The 26,253-nt window shown below is 43.3% G+C and overlaps 1 protein-coding gene across 2 annotated transcripts in view; it reads left to right on the top strand.

The window, feature by feature from the left end:
* Positions 1 to 4,512, top strand: part of MXRA5 (matrix remodeling associated 5) — a 29,536-nt gene extending 25,024 nt beyond the window's left edge. For both annotated transcript variants that reach the window (XM_068532573.1, XM_068532574.1), the window contains exon 7: positions 1,463 to 4,512. In XM_068532573.1, the coding sequence (XP_068388674.1) occupies positions 1,463 to 3,371 (1,909 nt within the window). In that variant the 3' untranslated portion in view covers positions 3,372 to 4,512. The remainder of the gene's footprint in view (positions 1 to 1,462) is intronic.
* Positions 4,513 to 26,253: the final 21,741 nt, after the last annotated feature.

Genomic DNA, 26,253 nt, shown 5'->3' with positions numbered 1-26,253 from the left:
GCTAATTACATTTTTAGAAAAGTGTAATTAAACAGCCCATGTGAGTTTTTTAAAAGAACGGGCTGTTTGCCCTGCCTACACACTGGCACTGTTTTAAAACAGAGCTACTGGACTTTCATGTCTCGAAGCTAAGTCTCCTGTGATGTGTAGCCATCCATCTTTTTCAGAGTTGCTCTGTTGATTCAGATAATGACCAAGGTTAGGATTTGCTGCTATAGAAGTTTCTAAATGTTTACAGACATGTGCTACTATATACATTTTTGGATTCTAACTCCAAGAGTCATTAAAATACCTTTGTCTGCTCCACTCCTATCGAAATGACCTACTAATTCATGTTGACTTGACTGTCACTCATGGCCAACAAAACACGTTACGTGGTCCTTGTTAGTAGGTGCTTTGACGAACAATAATCAGGCTGAATTCCATCATAGGCAGACACTTTTTTTTTTTTTAATCAGTGACACAATTCCAGACGTGCTATTAGAATGACACAGTGTGCAGGAAATATTTAGGGATGAATAATCAAGCTCTCCCTGCAGATGCCAGAATTATAATTTATAAGTAATTGACATTTTCAATCTGGACACGTTTAAAGTAGGAACCTCCCAAATCTCTTTGCCCTGTTATTCAAAACAGTAGTTCTGCGTTGCTGGAGGACATACCGATATATATTTATAAAAATGTCACACGCCTAGTGAAGATATTTCTGTCTTTCTTTCCACGTTGCCTTTTTAAACTGAAAAATCTTTCTCAAACATTAACTCAGCAGTGTGTGAGTTTAGGTCTACCGTGTGGAGAAATGGAATGTCAGCAGGAGGGTACGAGCTGGTGAGGGTCATGAAGCTTTCGTTACAGGTTCTAGGGAAGAAGCTTTTACACCAACAGCACCAAATTCTGAAGAATCCAATCGTAGCATCGAAACTCTGGGTATAACCGCAACTACGTGATTCATACTGTAGCTACTTTGCTGTCTGTTTGCCTCATAATCGGATACAACATCATAAAAATTGTCAAGAGTAAAAATCGTCTATAAAATTTTTAGGAGAAATTTCACCTCTTCCTAAGGTTAATGCATATTCAGTCTGTCCCGGACTCTAGAATTTTATCTGATTTTATCATTACAACAAGCTCCACACTGACAACCAGGCAAATATTTGATCCACACACGCCCACACAAACCGGGCTGATGTCTTAGACTGCATTTCACATCTTCGAATCCGTGGCCAGGCCAGCCGAAGGTCAGGCTCCACTGGGGCGTTCTTAATTGTGGTAAATAAATCACTTCTGAGTTTGGATGGCCGTCCCCTCCGGGCTGCAAAATCCATCCAACATTTTCAGCAGCGGCCCTGTGCGCCAAAGGTTCTGAGAACCACAAGTTTTTGTTTCGTTCTGGTGACCTCAAGCCGGGAGAGAGAGCGTTTGGGAGACTGACATCTTATTCTGTTTTCTTTCTCTCGGTCAGCTTTGATACCAGGATCAAGGCGTTTGCCAACGGGACCCTGGTGGTGAAATCCGTCACGGATAAAGATGCGGGGGATTACCTGTGCGTCGCCCGGAATAAGGTTGGCGATGACTTCGTCATGCTCAAGGTAAATGTGGTCATGAAACCAGCCAAGATCGAGCATAAGGAGGAGAATGACCACAGGGTCTTTTACGGCGGTGACCTCAAAGTGGACTGCAGGGCCACCGGGCTGCCCAACCCCGAGATCTCCTGGAGCCTCCCGGATGGCAGCCTGGTCAACTCTTTCATGCAGTCCGACGACAGTGGTGGACGGACCAAGCGCTACGTCGTTTTCAACAACGGAACCCTCTACTTCAATGAGGTCGGGTTGCGAGAGGAAGGTGACTACACCTGCTTTGCCGAAAATCAGGTTGGCAAGGATGAGATGAGGGTGCGCGTCAAGGTGGTGACCGAGCCCGCCGTCATCCGGAATAAGACGTACTCCGTGGTCCAGGTCCCCTACGGGGACGTGGTCACCGTGGCTTGTGAGGCCAAAGGGGAACCCACGCCCAGGGTGACCTGGCTTTCTCCAGCCAACAGGCTGATCCCCACCTCCTCCGACAAGTACCAGATATATCAGGACGGCACTCTCCTTATCCAGAAAGCCCAGCGCTCGGACAGCGGCAACTACACCTGCGTGGTCAGGAACAGCGCCGGGGAGGATAGGAAGACGGTCTGGATTCACGTCAACGTCCAGTCGCCCAAGATCAACGGGCACCCCAACGCCATCACCACGGTGCGGGAGATTGCCCCAGGAGGGAGTCGCAAACTCATCGACTGCAAGGCGGAAGGCATCCCCACGCCAAGAGTGCTGTGGGCCTTTCCCGAGGGCGTGGTCCTGCCGGCCCCTTACTATGGCAACCGCATCACCATCCATCGCAACGGTACCCTGGACATCAAGAGTCTGAGGAAGAGCGACTCCGTCCAGCTGGCGTGCATTGGGCGTAATGAAGGTGGGGAAGCCAGACTCATTGTCCAGCTCACGGTCTTGGAGCCCGTGGAGAAGCCCATCTTCCACGACCCGGTCAGCGAGAAGATCACCGCCATGGCTGGCCACACCATCAGTCTCAACTGCTCAGCGGCTGGGACCCCGACACCCACCCTGCTGTGGGTCCTTCCCAACGGGACGGAGCTGCAGAGTGGCCACCAGCTGCAGAGGTTCTACCACAAGGCCGACGGGATGCTACACATCAGCGGCCTTTCCTCCGTGGACGCCGGGGCTTACCGCTGCGTGGCCAGGAACTCGGCGGGCTACTCGGAGAGGCTGGTGTCTCTGAAGGTGGGGCTGAAGCCCGAAACGAGCAACCAGTACCACAACCTGGTCAACATCATCAACGGGGAGACCCTGCAGCTGCCCTGCATCCTTCCGGGGGCCCGGCAGACCCGCTCCTCGTGGACGCTGCCCAACGGCGTGGTGCTGGAGGGTCCCCAGGTCCGAGGACGCGTCACCCTGTGGGAAAACGGTACCCTCACCGTGCGTGACGCGTCCGTCTTCGACAGGGGCACCTACGTGTGCAAGGCGGACACGGAGTACGGACCTTCCGTCGTGAACGTCCCGGTGATCGTGATTGCCTATCCTCCCCGGATCACCAGTGAGCCCACGCCCGTCATCTACACCCGGCCCGGGAGCACCGTGAAGATGAACTGTATGGCCGTGGGCATTCCCAAAGCCGAGATAAGCTGGGAGCTGCCGGACAAATCGCATCTGACCGCGGGAGCGCAGCCCCGTCTCTACGGGAACAGGTTTCTTCACCCACAGGGGTCATTAACCATCCAGCAGGCCGCCCAGAGGGACGCGGGCTTCTACAAGTGCACCGCCAAAAACCTACTGGGCCGTGACTCAAAAACAACCTACGTCCACGTCTACTGAAGCCCCGAGAGGACACCGTGGGCTCCACGGGCGCTGCTTCGGAACTTAGAACAGAGCCTCCTTTGGGTTCACAGCTGGGGCCGGAGAGTCAGGGCTCTAAAAGGATTTGTCCCGGGGCACGGTGGCCCCCTCCGGCTTGGGTTTCAGGCTCACGTCGACCTTGACCTGTGCTTGTTGACGAAAGGAAGCAACGCAGACACGGGAAGCAGGTGTCAGCCTCTCTGGGGGACTTTCTTTCATGTTTACAGGATGCCATATGCTCTTGCCTTGCATTTCACAGGACTTGGGCGCAAATGACAAATTCTGTGTTGCTGGCACCATCCTGATGCTTGAACGGGCGTCTGTAGGATATCTAAGGAGCATTCACTGCAAAGAAGCTGTAGAGATTCACAGTGCCTTGCTACCCCCGCGGAAGATGCATTACCTAGTTAACCCGCTGCCGTTTTAACATGATAGAACGTTCTAGAATGAGTGTCCGTCTTTCCGTTATTTCTTCTGTCACTTCAGAACTCCAGTTTGCCCGACAAGGGCTGAGAACCAGAGGGTTGTTTGTTTGTTTGTGTTTCACGTACACGTGTCCTACAGTACAGCTCCCATTTTATAGGAAAGAACGCTTTCTCCCTGGAACTCACTTTTTATATAGTGTTTTATATATATATATATATTTTTTTTTTCTTTCTAATCAGACGATGAGAGTAGAAAGCGAAAGACGTACTTTCTGTCTCATTAAAAATAATAAATTATTGGTCTTTACAAGGCTTGGATACATTAGAGCAGGCACGGAAATGCAATTAAAACCAGTTTCCTTCCCGACTTCCTTCAAATTCATGAACCACTGTTATATTACCTTTCCCAGCGACCCTCCGGTAGGGGATGCTGAGATATTGGATTTCCTTGTTGATAATAAAATTTATCCGGAGAGAGCTGTGCAGGACCGGGGAGACGACAGGAGAGGGAGGACAAAGGTAAGTTGTGACCGCACAGAATAAATCCAGAGCCTTCCAGAGAAGCCCAGAAATATCTTTCCTCCTGTCAATTTGTGTCCACGGAAAATAGATCTCTTATTTCCATGACTGCTTTACTGTATTTTTAAGGTCAAAATAATGTACATTGGATAATAAAATAGTATTTTCCAAAGAAACAGGCAGTCATGACAGTGATATTTTCAAGGGCAAAAGCACTTCAGATTGGTTAGATCTGATCAGATCAGATCAGATTGGTTGAAAAACTGCTTAGATCAGATTGGTTGAAAAACTGCTTTTGTCCACCACCTTGGAATTATTCTGTTTTCTGTGAGTATTTCACCAGCAAGGAAACTTAAGTCCAAGGTGGCAGCTCCAGCAGAGTCTTTGACAGGAAGGTAAGGTGGGACCAGCTCCAGTATGAAGCAGGGTAAGTTGAGGCTGAAGAAAGGGTGCCACAGCAATCCTGCAGCCAGTTTTCTTTAGGGAAGAGACGTCTTGGGTGCGTGTAGCAGTATTCCTCAAACATGCATTCTTTGGCTTCCCCCGAGAGGAGGGAAAAAAGCAAACTCAAGATAAATATTTGGGAAGAATGTGACTTTTGACCATGCTGCCAATCTGGAAAGAATGGCAGTCATTGAAATGAAAGAGAGCTTGGCTTTTCAAGACTGTGGGAAGCACGGACACTGTCTCACTTATGAATCCATTTATTTGCTTAAGGATAACTACACAGCCCTTGGGGTGTGCCAGGTACCAGGATGGGCACCAGGGTACCCTGATGTGTAGGAAACACATCCTGCTTGAAGAGTTCATCCTCCATAGACAAACCCTTCATCCAGGACAGGGTTTCTCCACACTAGCACTACGGACATTTGGGGCTGGATCATTTTCTGGGGTGGGGGCTGTCCTGTGCACCGTAGCGTTTTTAGTGGCATCTGTAGGCTTTATCCACGAGATGCCAGTAGGATCCTCCCCTCCAGGGCTGACAATCAAAGAATGGCTCCGGGTATTTTCAATGTCCCCCCATCACCCTTAGTTGAGAACCACCACCATAGATCTTAAATAGATACAATTTGATAGGTAGGTAGATAGATGATAGATAGGAAGAAAATAGGTAGATGATATGCTAGATAAGACAGATAAATGATAGATGAGATAGATAAATAGGTGTGTGGATGGATGGATAGATGCTTGATAGATACGTGCATAAATATATGATAGATGATAGGATTGATAGGTAGACAATAGATGATAGATAAGATACATGCGGTAGATGATAGAGATAAATAGATGATATATATGTGGATGGATGGATGGATAGGTGATTGATAGATATGTAAATATATAGTAGATAATAGCTAGATGATGAAGATAGATGGTAGATAGATACATGACATACATGATACATATATTCATAGATGATAGGTAGATAGGTGACTGATAGATACATCAGTAGATAGTAGGTAGATAGATAATAGCTAGATGATGATGGTGGTGATGATAGATTAGATAGATGATCGATATATAGATAGGGAAGATAGATGACAAATGGATGGATGGATAGGTGGGTAGAGAGGCAGAGAGAGACAGACAGACCAACAGACTGAGTCTCTCATGCTAAGGCAGTCTCCAAATCTCGGCACGCTTGCTCTCTGGGGCTGAGCCATCCTCCATGGGGGGGGGGGGGCTGTCCTTCACTGTGGGCTGTGGGCAGCACCCCTGGCCGCCACCCACTACATGCCAGTATCACGTTCCACCCTCCTCTCCCCCAGTTGGACAACCAAAAATGTCTCCAGACGTTGCCACATGCCCTCTGAGTTGCAGAATCACTCCTGGTTGGAAACCACTGTGCTAGAGAAATAAATGCAGCAAGGAATTTTAGAAAAACTCATTCATTTGGGCTGACTGCCTCAGAAGATGAGACCCAGGATGGTACAGCAACCAAGGCATAGGCTGCTATATACACATCACCTAGAAAAAAACTGGTAAAGCATCTCCCTGTCCCACCATTCTGGGTTCATGTAAGGTTAAGAACTGGTGGTAAACTTCTGTGGGTGAACTCAACATACATCCTTTTTTTTTTTTTTTTGGCCGCGCCGTGTGGCTGGCGAGATCTTAGTTCCCCGACCAGGGATGGAATCTGTGCCCCCTGCGGTGGAAGCACGAAGTCCTAACCACTGGACTGCCAGGGATTTCCTTCAACATACATTCTTAAGGACTTGCTTTGTCCTGATGTAGGCGAGGTAGCATGACATGAAGAGGTATATGGTGGTCTACACTCTCCATCTTCTCAAAAGACATAAGATTACAAGTCAGGTTGCTACAAGGCTGAGACACTCAGAAGCATTGATCGTGGTTCTAGGGGGTGTTCCTGTCCCAGGGGACTCAAAGGCCATGTCATATGGAAGTCTAAGAGATATTTATTTGATGGAGAAGCCATTTTTACTGGGCTAAGAAAGAGGGATGTCTGGGCAGGATAACATGCATAGGAGGGAAGGACTGCTCCCCCCGCAGCAAAAATATTTTGAAGAAAGTTCCAGCCTCCAGCAAGGTGACCTGGGGTCGAGCAACAGATAAAAAGTAATAGGCAAAAAAAAAAAAAAAAAAAAAAAAGTAATAGGCATATTTGGACTAGAGTTTAAGTAAGTGTTTCCTTTTTGGTTGAAAATGCTATGATATCGTAGTTGGTTGAATAATGTTCTCCAAAGATCCATGTCTACCTGGAATGTCAGAATGGGACCTTACATGGAAATAGGGTCTTTGCAGACGTGATGAAGTGAAGGCTCTGAGATGACGTCCTCCTGGATGAGGGTGGCCCTAAATCCAATGACAGTGTCCTTATAAGACACAGAAGAGGAGAGACACAGACACAGAGGAGAAGCCCTGGGAAGATGAAGGCAGAGACGGGAGGGATGCGGCCACAAGCCCAGGGACACCTGGAGCCCCCAGAAGCTGGAAGAGGCAGGAAGGACCCTCCCCTGGAGCCTCCAGAAGGAACTGACCCTGATGACCCCTTGATCTTAGACTTCTGGCCTCCAGGACTGAGAGAGGATGAATCCCTTTTGTTTTAAGACAACCCGTTTGATATAACTGGTTATAACATCCATGGAAAACAAGCAAAAATCTTAAAAATTTTCTAGTGGAGACAGTCACAATGAGAGGTACTCAAGTACTTTGAGATTTAGTCATCCTAAGAGTCTTTTAAAATAGTTTGCTCAGAATGGGGGTGTATGTGGTTTGAGATCATTCATTGCAATCACATATGGTTCTGTTGTGATTTGTAAATAATATACTAACTAAAAGATAGGGGGTTTTTTTCCTCCCAAATGACCAACTTCTCACATCTGGTATATGTGCTTGTAAATCTGTGTGCACAAGCACAAATCCTCGGTTAGCAGTCAATTGTCACTCTTCGACTGTTCCCAGGTCCTCACTGAAAAACAAAACCCAAACCAGGCTTTTAAACCCACTCTTTAAGATTTGGTGTGTAATTGCAAACGCAGCTCTCATTCCGAAGAATCTGGACAGGACTTTAGTCCTAGTGAGTAGTGACCTGCTACTGAATTCACACTGCAAGATGCCGAGCAGGATATTTTTCTGCACTTTTTTTTTTTTTTTCTGCGCTTTTAATCGTGTAAGACCAGACTAAGGATGGGCAGTGTGGTGAGTTCCTGGATCCCAAGAGGACCTGAGGTTATGGGGGGGTATGTTGGGGGGCGGGGGGAGCCCAAAGGTCCTTTTAGCTCCATCCTGAGCGTCTGGCTATTCAGCCTCCTTCCTAAGAGACTCTACTGTACGTTAATCTTGTTATGACAAGGCAAGCTAGTGGTTCTCCTTGGCTTCCAGTTGTAATCAACTAAGGAGATTAAAAATTTCTCATGCCCTGGTATGTTCATTTCCTGCAGCTCCCGGAACAAGTGACCACAAACCACGTGGCTCAAAACAATTGAAATTCATCCTCCCCCATCCTGGAGACCAGACGTCTGAGGTCAAGGTGTCCCAGGTCCATACTCCCTCCGGAGACTCCAGGGGAGGGTCCTTCCTGCCTCTTCCAGCTTCTGAGGGCTCCAGGTGTCCTTGGGCTTGTGGTCACATCCCTCCCATCTCTGCCTTCATCTTCCCGGGGCTTCTCTTCTGTGTCTGGGTCTCCCCTCTTCTTTCTCTTAGAAGGACCCTGTCATTGGAGGTAGGGCCACCCTCCTCCAGGAGGACCTCATCTCAAGATCCTTAAGTTAATTACATCTGCAAAAATCCTTTTCCTAAGTAAAATCCTATTCATAGTTTCCAGGGATTAGTATGTGGATGTATCTTTTGGAAGTCCACTGTTCAACCCACTAACTAGACCAGAATCTTTGTGAGAGAAGCCCCAGCGATAATATGTTCATCGAGGCTGAGATGAACATGTGGAGGGTTTTAGCGCTGGCATCCTGCCAATGGTTTGGCAAATCTGTACCGGAATCCACTGCATTTCTTCATGGTTTAATGCTCCATGGGACATTCTAATGTGCTAATTTCCACCATACTGTAGGAGCCCTCTCCATCCAGAAATCAGAAGCTTGGTGCGTGTTGCTTAAGCTCGCTATGCTTCTGTTTGCAGACTTCTGAGAGAGAGGAATTACTGCACACCCCCCTCATAGGGTCATTGTGAAGATAGGGAATAAGGTGCTTAGAACACAGCCCGATCCATTGCCTGTTCTCAGTATGCATTGCTATTCCCATGATCCTTGCTATTTTTCTCCAGGGTTTAAAAAATATAGCTATGGTTTCCAAAACACTTGCACACACTGTATCCCACTGAAGCTTCACCACTGCTCTTGGAAGAGTTGATTTCTGGGGAAGGGTTCATAGAGATGATATGGTTCAGTCCTACACCAGGCGACATTGGCTGTGACTTGTCCATCCAAAGCCATGTTGCAGAACCAGAATCAGAATCAGAACCGACCTGTGTGCTGTGCTGGGCTCTGCTCAACCATGAGGCTGATTAGAAGTTTACGGCAGAACCAACGAAGCCTTGAGCAGCTGAGACGTGGGCTGGAATTTAGGTTCTGCCCCTTAACAGCTGTGGGAACCTGGGTGTCATCTACACGAACTTCCATTTCTGTATGTGTCCGATGGCAGGGATACCGCTCACTTTATAGGATTACTGGGAAAACCACCGAGATAACATATGGATGGTGGAACAAAGGTCAAAAGTCATATTTTTAAAAATCCCACAGCTGTGCCCCGCCCCCCCAGTAGGGTAGCACAAATCATCGGAAAGATATGTTTTTGTTTTAGAAAACTCGCTAGGACACTTTTAGATTATGTAGAAAGTTTCCCATGGCTGGGCTGTCAGGAGGAAGTTGAGATAGAGGGCGAAGTAGTGAGGACACAAACAGGAAATCAGAATAGAGAGAGAGAGATAGACGATAAATAGATAGATGATAGTTACATTGATAGATAGATAATAGACGATAGATACATAGATAGACATAGTTACACAGATACATACATACATACATAGACACAGATAGATGCATTGATAGAAAGGTGACAGATAGATAGCTAGATATAGGTAGACGGGTATAGTATATAATATATAAATGTATACAGTATACACAAATTAATATAAAATTGTATATGTGAATATGTATTGGAATTCAAGATTCAAGGACTCATATTTAAGCATACTATACAATCAATTTTAAATTACCGGCCGAATTGTTTACTACACAAAATATTCACATAAATCTCACACTCCGCGCACCACTGCCCACCTGGGCCGGGTCCACACACCATAAAAATATCATACAGGATCCATCTGTCCCAGTTACAGCTTCTCATCTGTTTACAAAAACTCTTCCATCCATAGAAGAGAATGCCACAATCCTTCATAGTATCCAGGTCCTTTCACACGTCCTAACATCGTCTTAAAAGTTATTTCTTATTTTAAATGTCCTTTCTCTTTGTCTTTGGAGTGTCTGTAGTGACACGTGGAGAAGTAAACAGATGGGATTCCAACTGTAGAGTTGGGTAATCCAAAAAGTCACACAGAGGAGGGAACACATAACTTAGGGGACATTTTCAACCCCCAAAAATGAATTTTAAAAATCTTGGTCCTCTTTTTTTGGTATGCCACTCACATTTTAGTGCCCAGAAGACATATTTTTTCAGAAGCAATCCTACCACCTTGTAGCCTGGATCTAAATCTGGCTCCTAGGTATCTCAATTCCTTCACTGCTAAAATGTTAAGAGCAGTGCAAGTTCCCTGAGGCAGAGGTGCTTGGTTACCCGTCCCCCAAGCCTCAAGCATCAGCTGCCGTACGGCAGAACGTTGGTGGGAGTACAGCATCCCAGGCAGAGTCTATATTTCCCAGGATCGTTGCTTGGAGGTGGAATCACGTGACTAATTCTCACCAATGACGTGTGTCCCTTCCAGGCTGAGAAGGTGAAGATGCAGAGATGCCTTTCCGGCTCTTTTCCCATCCCCCAGCTGAGTAAAGAGGTTACAAGGGACCAGGGAATGGAGGAGCCACAAGATAGGAAGGACCTGAGTTCCTGAATCACCATAGACACAAACACCTGGCATGGGCTGCCCTGTGGGTTCTGTTGGGCTCCGGTCCCCATCACCTTTCCTCTTATGCCCACCATGGCTCTTGAGAACCATCCTTGCTCTTGAAAGTGGAAAACCATGCTTGTTGTGTTACGCGTCTGCAAGCCTGAGGTTTATCTCAGCCGTACCATCATCCCACATGAAACATTAAGCCATTTATTTATCTTACCTATAGCGTTGTCCCACGTGACACATTAAGCCATAAAAACGTTGTGATGTTTAAATAAGATAAGATTTCTCAAGGGCGTGCCATGGAAATTGTTTTTTTAAAAAGTCATTATTATTATTGTTATTATCATCTTGATGGATTGATAGTGGAACTCAAATTTGCACAAGAGTGGCAATTTTCAAAATCTTTCATGTACACTGTGACTTCAGCAACGGAACTTTCACTATTATGTCTTTACTCTAGTTCATGGGATTCCGTGGCCAGCCCCAATTCTTGCCGTCTGCGAGTGGCAGAGAAAGACTGTCTGAAGTCCAGGTCAGCATTTCAGTTGGATTATTAAACGTGGCATACGCTAGAATTTTGTACAATGTTGCAGTGAAGGCATCTGGACTCTGACGACCCCTTTATCATTTAAGAGACAGAACGAGTAAAGTATATTTTAATTTTTACAAAGTCCTAGAAAGATTGGGAGTAGTGATGCATTGTTAGTGAAAAACCTAATTCAGCTTTCTGTTATTAAAAAAAAAATGCGGACATACTGCTTTTGGAAGGAAAAAACAAGGCTATTTTCCATTAATGTCTGGCGACGTGCATTGAAAAACAATGATAAAAAAACACAAGCGCATCTAAGAGAATTCATGTGTACCATGAAGGTTCATGCAGTCTCTTTTTACTATTTTGTGTTGTATAGCATCTATGAAATATGTCAAAATAATTCAATGATACATTTTCTGGGTCTGGATGAAGAATTGGAGTTTATGGACTTCCTTGGCTCTGAATGATTATAAAAATAGATTCTGTATAAAAGCTCTCTTTCTATTTTTCTTTCTGAACGATGGCAGGAGCTGGAGGTCTATTTTAAATCAATAGTTAAAGGAAGAGATTAAAAACACAATCTTTCAGAGAACTGGATTAGTATCCACTGCTTTTTCATTTTCTTATTGTTGATTCTGGAAAATGAGACGTTTTGTCAAAGCTGGGATTTAAGCTAATAATTAAAAAAAAATAACCACTGAGATTTTTCCTGCAGAAAATACCACATTGAGTACATTTCAAAATGGAGGAAAATAATCTTTCTTGACATCTTTCCAGCAGAAACCAGAAAAGTGCACACAAGGCCACCCACCATGAGGCCAGGTTGCTGAAGGGACAGAAGGTATTGCCCAGAAAAAAGGTGGATCTGGGAGTTGGGGGCCTTTTGGGAGGAAAAGACCACGTTTCTAATGTCGCATAGCAAGCTTCTACTCTACTGAGATTTAAACCCTTATTTTATAGTATAAATTTTATAAATAACTAAAAATAATATAGAAATATAGGAACAAATGGAAATTATTCATACACAAAAATTCACAATCCCATTACCCAAGGATAAACTCTCTGAACATGTTCAGATTTTGTGAAAAAAAATATATATATATATATATATATATATAATATATATATATATATTCTATTTATAAGCCAAACTATATGATTTTAAGTCCATTTATTTTCCATGTAACAATGTGATTTGCATCTCCCCATGTCATTAGTCAGGCTAATACCCCATTCAGTGGATGTGCCATTAAGTATTTAATCCTATCTTGGTGGATATCTACATTGTTTTCCATTTTTGGCTGTCTCTGCAAAGACTGTCTCATAAATCTCTGAATTCTGAGATATATCATTGCAACAGTGAAGGGTGTGAACATTTTTAAGGCTCTTGCAAACCGTTTTGGAAGTGCTGTCGAAAACCTTTTTTAAAAGGCTTTCCACTTCCCATGGCCACCGTACTGGCATGTAAGGATGCTATCTTTCTACCCTTTATGCCTAAGAACTGCTCTCACTTTAACAATTCCTAATTTTATACTCAAAGGTGGCACTGTATTTTCTGTCTTTCATACTTTTTAATTAATTGTCAAAATACATAAGTTGGCCATTTCATGGAGGAATTAGTTATTAGTTTTTGAGCTGTTTAGGATTTCTTGCTGAGCAATGTAATAATTTACAGAACAAGGCATTAACGCACCCTAAGTGCAGCAAATACACAACAAGGCATCAATACTTGTTCTAAATATAGCACATGTTTTTTCCACTCATCATTTTTTTTCAGTTGTTTGGAGAACTGCAGTCTTTGGAAGTACAGGCGTTTTGAAACTGTTTGTAGCTGTATCTCTCTTTTTTTCCCTCTTTTTTTTTAATCCTTTTGTATGTTTAGAAAGTCCTTCTTCATTCTGAGATTAGGTATTCTCCTACATACTTTTAAAATATTTCTCATTTTTAAATATCAAAACTCAAAACATTTGTAACTCACTTGGCTCTACGGTATGAGATGAAAAAACCTGACTTTTTTGACTCATGAAACCAATTTTTCTAGTACCATGTATATTGATGTGTTATTTTCCCAGTAATCAGAAGTTTCCCTCACATTAAATACCCCTGTGGGTTTTGGTTCTCTGGCTTATTGTAGGGTGTTTTATGTCATATTTTAACATGAGAGGGCAAGTTTCTTAGTATTTCCCATATTGCTATCTGCATTCTGGCCCAGTTTTGCCCTGAGATAAATTTTATTTTCCAAGATTTCATAACAAAAAGTCATCAATATTTCAACTGGAATTTTTAAAAAAATATGAATTAGTTTTGCAATATTTGTATTTTATGAGATTGAGTCTTCCCACACAAGGACATGAATTGTTCACCCTAATAATCTGCTTTTTATATCTGCCAGAAACGCTGTGATCTTTTTTTCATGGAAGTCTTGAATACTTCTGCTAAATCTTTTCATGGAGGTCTTTTTTACATACATCATTTTCAGCAGAGCTACTTAATGGATCGTATTGTCTGTGAAGAAAATATAGCTTATTCTCTTCCCCAATTGTTAGCTCTCTTATTTATGTTTCTTGTTCTGTTCTATTGACTATACGTCCCAAAGCCACCGGTTGACAGCATTTCTGATTGTTAACAGAAGGACAACGTATCTGGAGCAACATTTCTTAGGTAAAGCTCAAAACTCTGGTTCTGACAGATGCTCTAAAAAAGAAACAAGGGCTTTTCTACTCAAGAAAATCTGCATCAGGCAACACAAAGCAAATATTTATTTAAGCAGAATCTTTCTAGAAATACAAATGGCCAATAGGCACATGAAAAGATGCTCAACATCACTAATTATTAGAGAAATGCAAATCAAAACCGCAATGAGGTATCATCTCACACCGGTCAGAATGGCCGTCTTTAAAAAGTCTACAAACAACAAATGCTGGAGAGGGTGTGGATAAAATGGAACCCTCCTACACTGTTGGTGGCAATGTAAGTTGGTGGAGAACAGTATGAAGGGTCCTCAAAAAACTAAAAATATAACTACCATATAATCCAGCAATCCCACTCCTGGGCATATATCCAGACAAAACACTAATTCAAAAAGATAAATGCACCCCTATTTTCATAGCAGCATTATTTACAATAGCCAAGACATGGAAGCCACCTAAATGTCCATCGACAGATAAATGGATAAAGAACATGTGAGATATATATAGATATGTATATATATATATGTAATGGAATATTACTCAGTCATAAAAATGAATGAAATCATGTCATTTGCAGCAACATGATGCAACTAGAGATTATCATATTGAGTGAAGTAAGTCAGAAAGAGAAAGATAAATATTATATGATATAACTTGTACGTGGAATCTAAAATATGACACAAATGAACTTATCTACGAAAGAGAAACAGACTCAAAGACATAGAGAACAGACTTGTGGTTGCCAAGGGGGAAGGGGGGAGGGAGGGATGGATTAGGAGTTTGGGGTTAGCAGATGCAAAGTATTATATATAGGATGGATGAACAGCAAGGTCCTACTGTAGAGCACAGGGAACTATATTCAATATCCTGTGATAAACCATAATGGAAAAGAATATTTTTTAAAAGAATGCTTGTATATGTATACCTGAATCACCTTGCTATACAGCAGAAATTAACACAACATTGTAAACGTACTATACTTCAATAAAAAAATTAAATCAACAAGAATCCTTCTGACCCTAAGTTACTAACCATGTTCTTTTGTTGAGAAGGGGTGTTTCCATGCACCAAAGACCCTTCTCACACACTGTGGATGAACTGTGTATGCAGAGGCTCACCTTGGCTGTAAGAAGCCAAGTCAAACAGCCAGGAATTCTGAGAGCCATCTGGTCAACCATGGATAGCTTGGCCTCAACTCTAGTGGAGTATTTACACCATGGAAATTGTCAAGCACTACAAATCTGAGTGCGTGTGTTTGAAAGACAGTCCACTTCACACACCACTTATTGTATAGCTTATCTCCTTCATGCATTCATTAAATGCATATTTTTGAGCATATGCCAAACATATGTGCCTTGTGCCAAACAAGGTGAAAAGAGCATAATAAAAACGTCAAAGATCGAGGCGAAAATTTAATGAATAACTACACAGTAATCCATGGATAAACACAGTCGTGATACATCTTATAAAGAAGAACAGGACGCGATCAGAGTTTGTAAAGCAGGTATCTCGCCAAACCTGAGCTCCCAAGTGTTGCCCGAGGACATGACGCCTCGGCTTTGACCGAGTTACTCACCAGGACTCTGGGCCTTATAAATATATAAACAATTCTTTTCTGACTGGAATTCCCTACATCAAATGCAGAGAGACCACTTTTTTTAAAAAGCAGCTTACCACAATAAACAGAACCCGCCTCAGTAAGCAATCCAAGCCTCAGAACTGAATAATAAAGATTCACTCATATGGGAGAGATCTGAGATCAAAGGACAGGATAGAGCATTTATAGTGGACTCTACAGGAGACCCTCAGAACCCACCATGTTTCCTGAAAGATTCTCCAGGTCAAATCTTCCCAGGTCTGATTCTCACACATCAACCTACCACCAATTCTGGTCCTTTTGGTTCCCAGATACATTATTGTCTCTGTGTAGCAGAGGGCTGCATGGAAAAGAAATCTAATGAGCTCCACATGGTTTGAAAAGAAGCAAAATAATAAAAGCATAACTTGGAATACTTCATATTCTCTCGCTTACTGCCCAAATTCTGCATGTGTCTGTGTTTAGGAACTTGGAAACGTTTCTTTCCCCCCTGACTCTGTGTCTTGGGTTTATAAGCAGTACAAGGTAGCAATAGGTTTTGCCCTATCAAGTGTTGTTTATGTTAGCTTTATGTGACAGAAGTGCCATTTTTATTGTGTTTGCTATTAAAATAGCTGATAAAATGGCGTGCCAACTTGTTTATGAATTGAGTTTCCTTTTGAGATCCAACCTTTATTCTTAGCTGTAGAGGTCCACGGGCAGTCAGATTTGCATGGACTTCTTAGAGAGATATGATAATTCCATGTCCTTACATATGTATCAGTGGCATTGCTTTACGTCTTCTCATATTTAGTGAAGACCTACTGTTGATCATCGATTCACAATTCGGTGGAGAAGAATGAATGAGATAACCCAATGACCCCAAGGACAGAATAGACCACCAACTAAACGCTCATTAACAGGGGTAGTTGAAAGAGTTTTAAAGAGGGTATACAATTGGATGAGAAAAGGGTCTTAGAAGAAGCGTCAGTCAAGGAGGGTTACGATTTGATCAAGCACAGATGGCAGACAAACATCCTTGGAAGAAAATGATCTTGAGGAAGACACAAGGATGTGGATTCCTGGGTCTCTGAGAAACAGTGAATGGTTCAATTTAGCTTGGGGCTGAGGTTCACGGAGTGTGGGGTATAAGAGGAAGCTGAGTAGGCCCGTTGTGCTGTGTTATGATGAATTGTCCATGATAAGATGAGTGGCACAGTCGATATGGAATAGTTCTAGGGCTTTTGTTTGCTTTTGACGACATACCATAGATTCTTTGACTGCTAAGAAACTTCAAGAAAATTAATGGGGACATGGTAAATTGGCATGATTCCCACTGGGAAAAATTAATGGGGCTCCTGGTAAAATTCGTTGGGAGGTGATTGTCATAATCCAGACAAGGATTGATGAAGGTTTGATTGAAGGGGGTCGACCAAAAAGAGAAAGGAGAAAAGGTGGTTGTGAAATACGACAGGAAGATTCTCTAAGATGTGGTGATTGCTTGCATGTCAAAGAGGAAATATCCCTTTCTAAACATAGTTGGATCTGAGTGACTAACAGAAATGTATCTCCTTCGGCAAGAAGGGGTAAGTCCAAAGGTGAAGCTGTTTTTTTCCAGATGGTGAATTGAAGTTATCTGGCAAATAATTAGAAATTAACTAGATTCTATTCAATATCACCGGATTCAGAAATCATTACATTTTTTAAAATGTATCCATTCCATTATTTCAAAGTTTAACGTTTTTGACTGTTAGACACTCATTGATATGATCTGAGCTAAAGATGCCAAAAGAAGAATGGATAAACAACAAGGACCTACTGCACAGCACAGAGAACTATATTCAATATCCTATGATAAACCATAGTGGAAAAGAATATATAAAAAAAGAATGTATGTGTGTGTGTGTGTATATATATATATATATATATATGCACAACTGAGTCACTTTGCTGTACAGCAGTAATTAACATAGCATTGTAAATCAAGTATAATTCAATTTTTTTTAAAAAAACAGATACCCAAAGAAGGAAGGTAGAGGTACTGGGGCAAAAACCAAACCATAGCTAGCTCAGTGAGAATGTAGAGCATCAGGCCGATGCCTACAAGGGGGTAAAGTGGAGATTTTGATTTTGATTTAAAGATACATCGTCATAACCCCAAGTGCATGCTGGTTGGAGACTGGTGAAAGTTTTCTTAGCCTCCTATAAAGCCTTTGTTACTTGGCCCAAATGGAGGCAATAAAGACCCAACCCAGAAAACCTACCCAAAGTTGCTGCAAAGCCCAGTAAAATCCACTCAGAGGCACAGTCCCAGCTGGCCTGCAAAGCTGTGTGCCTGGATGTAGAGGACCCAGGGTGATTGGTTGCATATGGGGCTGGCGGGGGGGGGGGGGGGGCGGACCGGCTCTCCACCAGGAGGCCCAGACACAGACCCCCCTCCCTATTCTTTCTTTTCTTGTCAGCAAGAAAAGAAAGAATAGGGAGGGGGGTCTGTGTCTGGGCCTCGCAGATGCACAAAGACAGCTCTGGAGCTCAGACTTCCCTCTCAGCACACGGCAGTGATGTGCTGACTGCGGCCGCCCCTGTTCCCAACCACAGAAGCCAGCGAGAGAAAACACGCGGGGAGGGGGGCGGATCACAAGTTTCCTTGGCCAAGCCAGGGACACGAGCAAAAGAGAGAAGACCCAGTAGGTACAGACTGAAGAATCACAAAGGACCATGAATTCCATCCATGGTCAATGAATGGAATTCTCATTAGGCTAAACGTCGAAGTGACTTTGATATGGTCTCCGCGCCAACAAAACAACAGCCAACTGCCAACCAATTTGCCAGGATAAATAAAGCAGGCTGGGCCCGTTCAGGCTTGGTGAATGGCTTGTGTCCTAAGGGTGGTGCCTAGGAAAGCTGGGACTTCTACCAAGAGCTCACTAAAGCTCGGTCCACATGCCTATAGGATGAACCACGCTGAAGCCAAACCTGCAATAAACGCAGCAGCAGACCAGGAAACGGGATGACTTTTGTGCGTGGGCAATGGCAGGCCTGGCAGATTTTTATTTTATTTTTCGGGGACAGTACCCACGGGGGCACAAAGGAAGGGTCAGGAGGAACAACGAATACCACCATAAGTTTTGGAAAACCCTCCATTATAATTTTCTTATTTTACTGCGAGAGTAAAATGATGCATAATATCAGAAGCCATAGACACCAGGGATACAGAAACATGTAAACAAAAGTCGTGCAACAGAGCACGGGGAGACGTCCGTAACCCAGGAGAAAGGAGACGTGAGTTCCGAGCGACAGAAGGGAATGCTGTGATTAGGGAATACACCGGCGTTATTCAGACAAAAATTTTCATCAGAATCATACCTGTAAATACTGCAAACCGTTATCTTCACGAAACTAAGATTGCCGTGTACATAGCTGACTAATGAGATGCTTGAATGGCCATGGGCATGGCTGACATTAACAAAATGTTTGAAACCTAGCTGAATGCTGTAACATTTTACCACAAATCAAATCATCAATATATTCTTTGGACAACAAAGGGGTAAAGTTTTTCTTCATTTGTAAATTGTATAATTTATTAGGGGCATTTACAACAAAAGATCGTGCCGCACCATGTATTGCTTTTGGTCAGAGGTCATTAAAAAAACGACTACAATAATTCACAGGAAAAGCAGCGTCCTCAGATTAAGACAGTGGAAGGTAACTCAGGTGTCCCGAGGGACCATGGCTGGCTCAACCCCGGGCTCACCCTTTCTCTAGATTCTCAGGAACGCCTGGTACAAGAGATATTATTTCCCTGTTTGCCAGGTGGGGGGGGGGATTGGGGCTTTCGGAGGCCAGGTGATACTCATAACGGTCAAACCTGGACCTCTGGAGTCAGAGCTGGCACACCTAAGCCCTGCCACTCCCCACGTCGGTGACATGGTCCACTGTTGAGCAATGTGCAGAGCCGTAAGCTGCAGATCTTGAATCAGAAATGAGGTCACACCAAGTGCAGACACTCTCTCCACTGTGCCGTGACGTCCCTGCAGAGGGTCTGAAATGGAAACAGGAGAGTTAAGGTCTGTACGTACCTCTGCATTTTTGTGCCATCTACCATCAATGCCTACCGGGTTTCCCAAGACTTAATGCATAGAGAAGGCTTCTGACCCTTGTCGATCAAATAGAATGGCCACATTTTGCAACTTTCCTTAATTCCCTCTCTCTCCCTCCTTCTCTCTCTCTGTATATTTTTAGGAAGGATTTACAGTCCTACAATATTATTCCAACTTCTCAGGGCAGCTCCACTTCTTGCCTGCACCTACGGTCATTCACTATGGAAAATGTACGTAGAACTGACCTACGTACCGGCCGTCCAGAGAACCACACAGGCATTTCTTATAAACTGTCCAGCTTCAGCTCACCTTCCCCGGGGTTGCCTTTTCACTAAGTAGCCAGGAGACCTCCCATGAATCCCTGACTACACAAATCCCCACAGGCACAGCTGCTCTGTGATCTTTATTTGCTGCATCCCACTTAACCTCTGCTTCTACTCAAAATATAAACCCCGGGCTACTTCAGCAAGATGGCAGGGATGACAAGCTTCAACACGCAGGGCGCTGTCAGTTCAGGGGCTGATTTGACCGCGGGGACGTTTGATTGTGCGGTGATTCAGGGCCGCTGAAGAGACACCACGGGAAGACAGAAGGTCACCTTAGAATGAACGTTCCTTCAGGGATCATCTGGGTGCGGGCACACTGGGAAGGACCGTGTCACCATTCAGTTAAGCGTCCTTCTGGCATGGCTCTAGCACCAGCTAACGGGCAGACCTCGGGGCTTCTCTAGCAAACCAAAGGGACGGTGAATTAAAGACATTGCCAGAAATGTTGGGGAAAGCCTCAAGAAGAAGCATATATCTGGAGAAGACCATAATTCAAAAGGATACATGCACCCCAGTGTTCACAGCAACACTATTCGCAATAACCAGGACATAGAAGCAACGTCAGTGTCCATCGACAGAGGAATGGAGAAAGATGTGGTACATATATACACAATGGAATATTACTCAGCCATAAAAAAAGAATGGAATAATGCCATTTGCAGCCACACGGATGGACCTAGAGATTGTCACACTGAGCGAAGTAAGTCTGACAGACAAAGGCAAATATCATAGGATATCACTTATATGTGGAATCTACAAAAAGGGTACCAATGAACCTATTTACAAAACAGAAATAGAGTCACAGATATAGAAAACAAACTTGTGGTTACCAAAGGGGACAGGGGGTGGGGGAGGGATAAACTGGGAGATGGGGATTGACATATACACACTACTATATATAAAATAGATAACTAATAAGGACCTACTGTAGAGCACAGGGAACTCTACTCAATACTCTGTAATGACCTATATGGGAAAGGAATCTAAAAGAAGAATAGATATATGTATATATAACTGATTCACTTTGTTGTACAGCAGAAACTAACACAACATTGTAAATCAACGATACTCCAATAAAAAAACTAATTAAAAAAAGAAGCAAACCTGTCCATGAGAGGGATGCCTGTAGGAAAATGCTGACAATGTCAGCTTCCCATCTTCACCCACTAGGAGGGGGCACAAACACCAGGCTTGTGGTTGGACCTATAATTCATCTCGGGGTTTGACTGTGTTACTCAAGCAGGTTCTAAGTGACAGGGTCCAACTTACGAACGGTCTAGTTTCAACAGGAAAGTTCTAATTACAAACAGGATGGCACTGGGTTCGCACGCTGGGAAAAACATGGCACAAAAAAAGCTGCAAATAGGACACTTGTTTTCAGTAGGAGACCTGATACAAGAAGGTAGGGTGTCACCCCGTTCAAACTCAACTGGGAACGTGAGTATCCACTTGGGGAGACAGACAACAGACAGGGCGTATCCCAAAACAAAAACAAAAGCCGAAGACCAATAGCACAGGGAGATCAGCTCGGTGCTTTGTGACCACCTAGAGGGGCGGGATAGGGAGGGTGGGAGGGAGGGAGACGCAAGAGGGAGGAGATATGGGGATATATGTATATGTATAGCTGATTCACTTTGTTATAAAGCAGAAACTAACACACCATTGTAAAGTAATTGTACTCCAATAAAGATGTTAATAAAAAGAAAGGTGAAGACCAATAAAATATGTTAAGCACATTAAAAAAAAATGAGGTAGTTGCAGTTGTATGGTGTTGACACTGTACAGACTGAGATCGGTTTGGAAAGGGACAGCTTATGTGTACTTTCTTTACTAATAAGATGGTATAACTGTCATTCTTATTGAAACAGAGCAGGACCCCATGGTCCTTGCCCCCCACGTCCTTGGCCTGCCTTCCGTCTGTGGAAAAAATTTAGGCAAAGAAAAAGTTTAATCAGAGAAGTGAGAAAATGCAGGAACAAAGGAAAACAGTCCAACAGGACAAAATAGTAATAGTTTAGTCAGTCATTAAGCAAAGTCAAGGACCTTTAGTTCCTCCTCAAGGGCTGTAGATCATCTTCTGAGCCGTATCCTGTGAGCTGTCTTATAGACACTGAAACCCCACCAGGTGGAAGACGTGAACTGCATGATGACCAGGCTGTAGCCATGACATAGGCTGCCACAATTCCGAGAACTGGCCTCAAGAAAATGCGAACAAACCGACCCTGGAACTGAAGATTAACTGTACTTAAAACAGTCAAGATCAGACCACCGCAGGACCAATTTCAAGATGACCATCAGAGCTGAGGGCGCTATTTCTGCCTGGGGCCCCCTCCATCCGCCTATGAAAGCTCTTGCCCCCTGATTGTCGGGGAAGAAGGGGGGAATCGGTCTCTGGACTGACGTCCACGCCGCCCCCCCCCCCACCGGTCGCCGGCCTCCAAAATAAAGCAACCTTTCCTTGCCCCCAACCTGGCCTTTTATTGGCTTTGGAGCGGCGAGCAGCCAGACCCGACTTTCGGTAACATGGTAAGAACAAAATCTTAAGTTTTTACCTTATCCAGATGTTTAGTATGCTAGAAATAAGGCACCTTAATTGCTTATTCAATCACTCCATTCACTTTCGGGCAAAAGACTCAGTTTTAGTGAGTCGGGATACCATGTAATACCCTAACCGTAACCCTAACCCTCACTATATCATATGGTATCCTGACAAATGCTTCTTCTACGGGTTCGGTCACCTGGATGAAGGAGGCTATGAGTTCCACGGAGGAAGTTCCGTCCTGAAGAGAAAAGTGCTCTGTTGCAAAGACCACTATTCCCCGGAAGACGCCCGGACCCCACCCTCTTGGACAAACAGAGAAAGGGGGGAGCCATGAGTCCAAACCCTCCCAACCTTGCCTGAAGCTTAACCTTTAATCTGATATTTTGAGTGAGGACAGTTCTTTGTTCCCGTAGAACTGGTCTACCTGCCCTTTGCAGGACTCTGGGGCTGTACTCAGACACAGAAATCCCTTCACCAATCCCACGAATACACCTGCCAACGTCAAGATTCTTTTCACTGTGCAGAGAGCACTCTGTACGTGAGTTCTCTTGGGAAACACAGGACCCTGGGAGGACTATTGAAATTTGGTCTTGGCAGATCAGTAGGTAATTCAAGTAGGTTCTCAATCCTTCTTCCTTCACTTTTACCTGTCTCTTCTGCATCTTCCTCTGGAAACTCCCAAACTAGGCAAGACATTCCTCAGGAGGGAGAGTCCAAGTTGAAACTCACACAAACACACACACACACACACACACACACACACACACAGTCCATCCTCATTATTCATGGATTCCATATTTGGTTTTTTTTTTTTGTGGGTGGGAGACTTTTTTTTTTTTTGTCACACCGTGCAGCTTGCGAGATCTTAGTTCCCCAACCAGGGATTGAACCCGGGTCTATGCAGTGAGAGTGTAGAATCCTAACTACTGGACTGCCAGGGAATTCCTCGGGTACACTCTTTTTTTTTTTTTTTTTTTAAGAAATAAACATACTTACCTTATTTATTCCCACAGAGGTTCACAGGAACATCTGCAAATTTTAAGAAGAGAAATATAAAAGTTTATATTTAAAAGAATATACAATTCTTTCCCTGATTGACTATTTAGACCTAGCTATCCTTCTTTTGTTTTAATTGAAGTATAGTTGATTTACAATGTTGTGTTAGTTTCCGGTGTATAGCAAAGTGATTCGGAGATATATATATATATATATATATTCGGATTATTTTCCATTATAGGTTATTACAAGCTATTGAATATTGTTCCCTGTGCTCTACAGTAAAAAAGAAAAATCAATATTTGTGAGTTCACTTATTCTCTAAAATCCATTTGTAATGCCCAAATCAATACTATTGATTGCACAGCTGTTTGTGGCCACATGCCGAGTAGTAAAAAGCTTGTGTGGCCAAAGCTGAGGTTAAATGGTGACACTGTCTTCTTGTGTCATCTTTCTTACCGAAAACAAGTGTCCCTGTTGCAGCCTATGGAGTGCCATGTTTTTCCCATTTTTTGGTGCTTTTTGTTGGTGAGTTTTGCTGTTTAAAGTGGGCCCCAAGCATAGCACTAAAGTCCCTCCCAGTGTTCATGAAGCATGAGAAGGTCGTGATGTGTCTTAGGGAAAAAAATGCTTGTGTTAGAAAAGCTTCATTCAGGCATAAGTTTCAGCGCTGTTGGCTGTGAGTTCAATATGAATGAATGAAAATATGTACTCAGTACAGTGTCTTTAAAAAGAAAAACACATAAAACCAGGGTGTGTTATGGATCGGCTGATGAAAATATTGTAACCGGAGACGCACAAGACCCTAACTCTGTATTTCCGCAGAAGCCATGGTTTCGTATGCGCTAATTCAGAGTTTGCAGTGATCTGAACATAACTGAACATATCTGGACATATCTGAATAATGAGAGAATATATATATATATATTCTCTCATTTATATTCTCATATATATGCTCATGTATATGTTGTAATATATATTCTCATATATGTGTTTTAAATTATATGTATTGTCATACATATTCTCATATATATTTTCTCACATATTCTTATATATATTTCTCATATATATATTCATGTATATATTCTCATACATATTTTATATATATTCTCATATACATTGTCATATACATATTCTCATATATATTTCTCCCATATTCTTATATATATTTGTCAAATATATACTCGTGTATATATTCTCATATATATTTTATCCATATTCCTATATATATGCTCATATAATTTTCTCATATATTGTTATATATTCTCATATGTATTTTCTCATATATTCTTATATATATTGTCATATATTCTCATATATATTCTCGTATATATCTCCTCATATATTCTTATACATATTCTCATATATATATGCTGATGATATAGGCTCATGTATATTCTTACATATATGTATATGCACACACCATTTCATACACAGATGAACGGCTCTGAGGCCCCACCGTGATCGTCATCTTCACAGCCGTTCCCTGCTGACCTGTCTCCCGATTCTGTAACAATAACACAACCGTAACACCTTCGGTGGCTCCCTGCTGACTAAGGATAAGCTCCCAGCCCTCATCCCTGGGGCTGGCACGCCCTGGCCCCCAGTTCATCTCTTCTCATCCTCCCCAGCTGCCTCATGTCTGCACACGGAAGCTCTCCCTGTGTTCTGAACAACTCAGGGTCACTCCCAGCTGCAAATCTCACACGTTCCTCTGTCCCGGACCTTCTCGCCCAATGGCTCCATCTCGTAAGCTCCAGTTCATCCTCTGAGGTCTGGTAGGAGCAGGGCCTCTTCCGTAAGCTCGCATCACACCCACCCTGCTCGGTTTCCCCTTGACGATGTCCTTCTTACCTGTGTGAATGAGTCAAGCGTTCCGGCTGTTCTCCCACTGTTGTGTTTCCAACACTTAGCAGAGTTCCCTCTAGGTATTTTATGGCCACACTGATTCTAGGCACATTTATTGTCTTCTCTTCTTGAACCAGCTATGAAGCACACATCACAAAGGTTGCTTTCAAGGGTCTAAGACCCAAGAGAGTCCCCAGAATATGGTACCAGCAACGGTCCTATTGTGGGTCCACATCACCTGTTTTACTAAAATCAAAGACGAGGTCTTTGGGGAAAATATAAAATGCTATACGTAGGAGTGTAAGGTAAGACCAGGAAAAAGGACTGTGTCACCGAATGTATCACATCACGTCGAATGTACACCATCTGGAACCTAAGACAGTCGGTATGTTAAGGAAACTGTATTTGAAATATCTTCAGATGATGCCCAAATTCCAGTAACTTTGCTTCCCTTGTGAATCACACGGCCTTCGTAATCCGTGTTGACCATTTTTTCACATTACAAGACGTTTCGTGTGTTTGGATCTTATATCCTAGACCAGCCTCTAAGCCACCAGAATACGCCACCCCAAAACAGGCCACTTTAGTTTAAGGATTATTTTGAGCTGAAAACAATTGAGAAACAGCAGATGCCAAACAAACAATAACAAAACAAAACAAAACAAAAAAAACAAACCAAACCCATACCAAAACAATAAAACAACTCTCTGCCTTCCCCCTGTATGCCTAAAAGGAGGGCATTAATTTCCCTTTGTGTTGGAGCAGA

The sequence above is a fragment of the Eschrichtius robustus genome, chromosome X (genome assembly GCF_028021215.1).
Source record: "Eschrichtius robustus isolate mEscRob2 chromosome X, mEscRob2.pri, whole genome shotgun sequence".
NCBI lineage: Eukaryota > Metazoa > Chordata > Mammalia > Artiodactyla > Eschrichtiidae > Eschrichtius > Eschrichtius robustus.
Note: the sequence above shows the minus strand (reverse complement) of the source record. Positions and strands in the feature narration are given on the sequence as shown.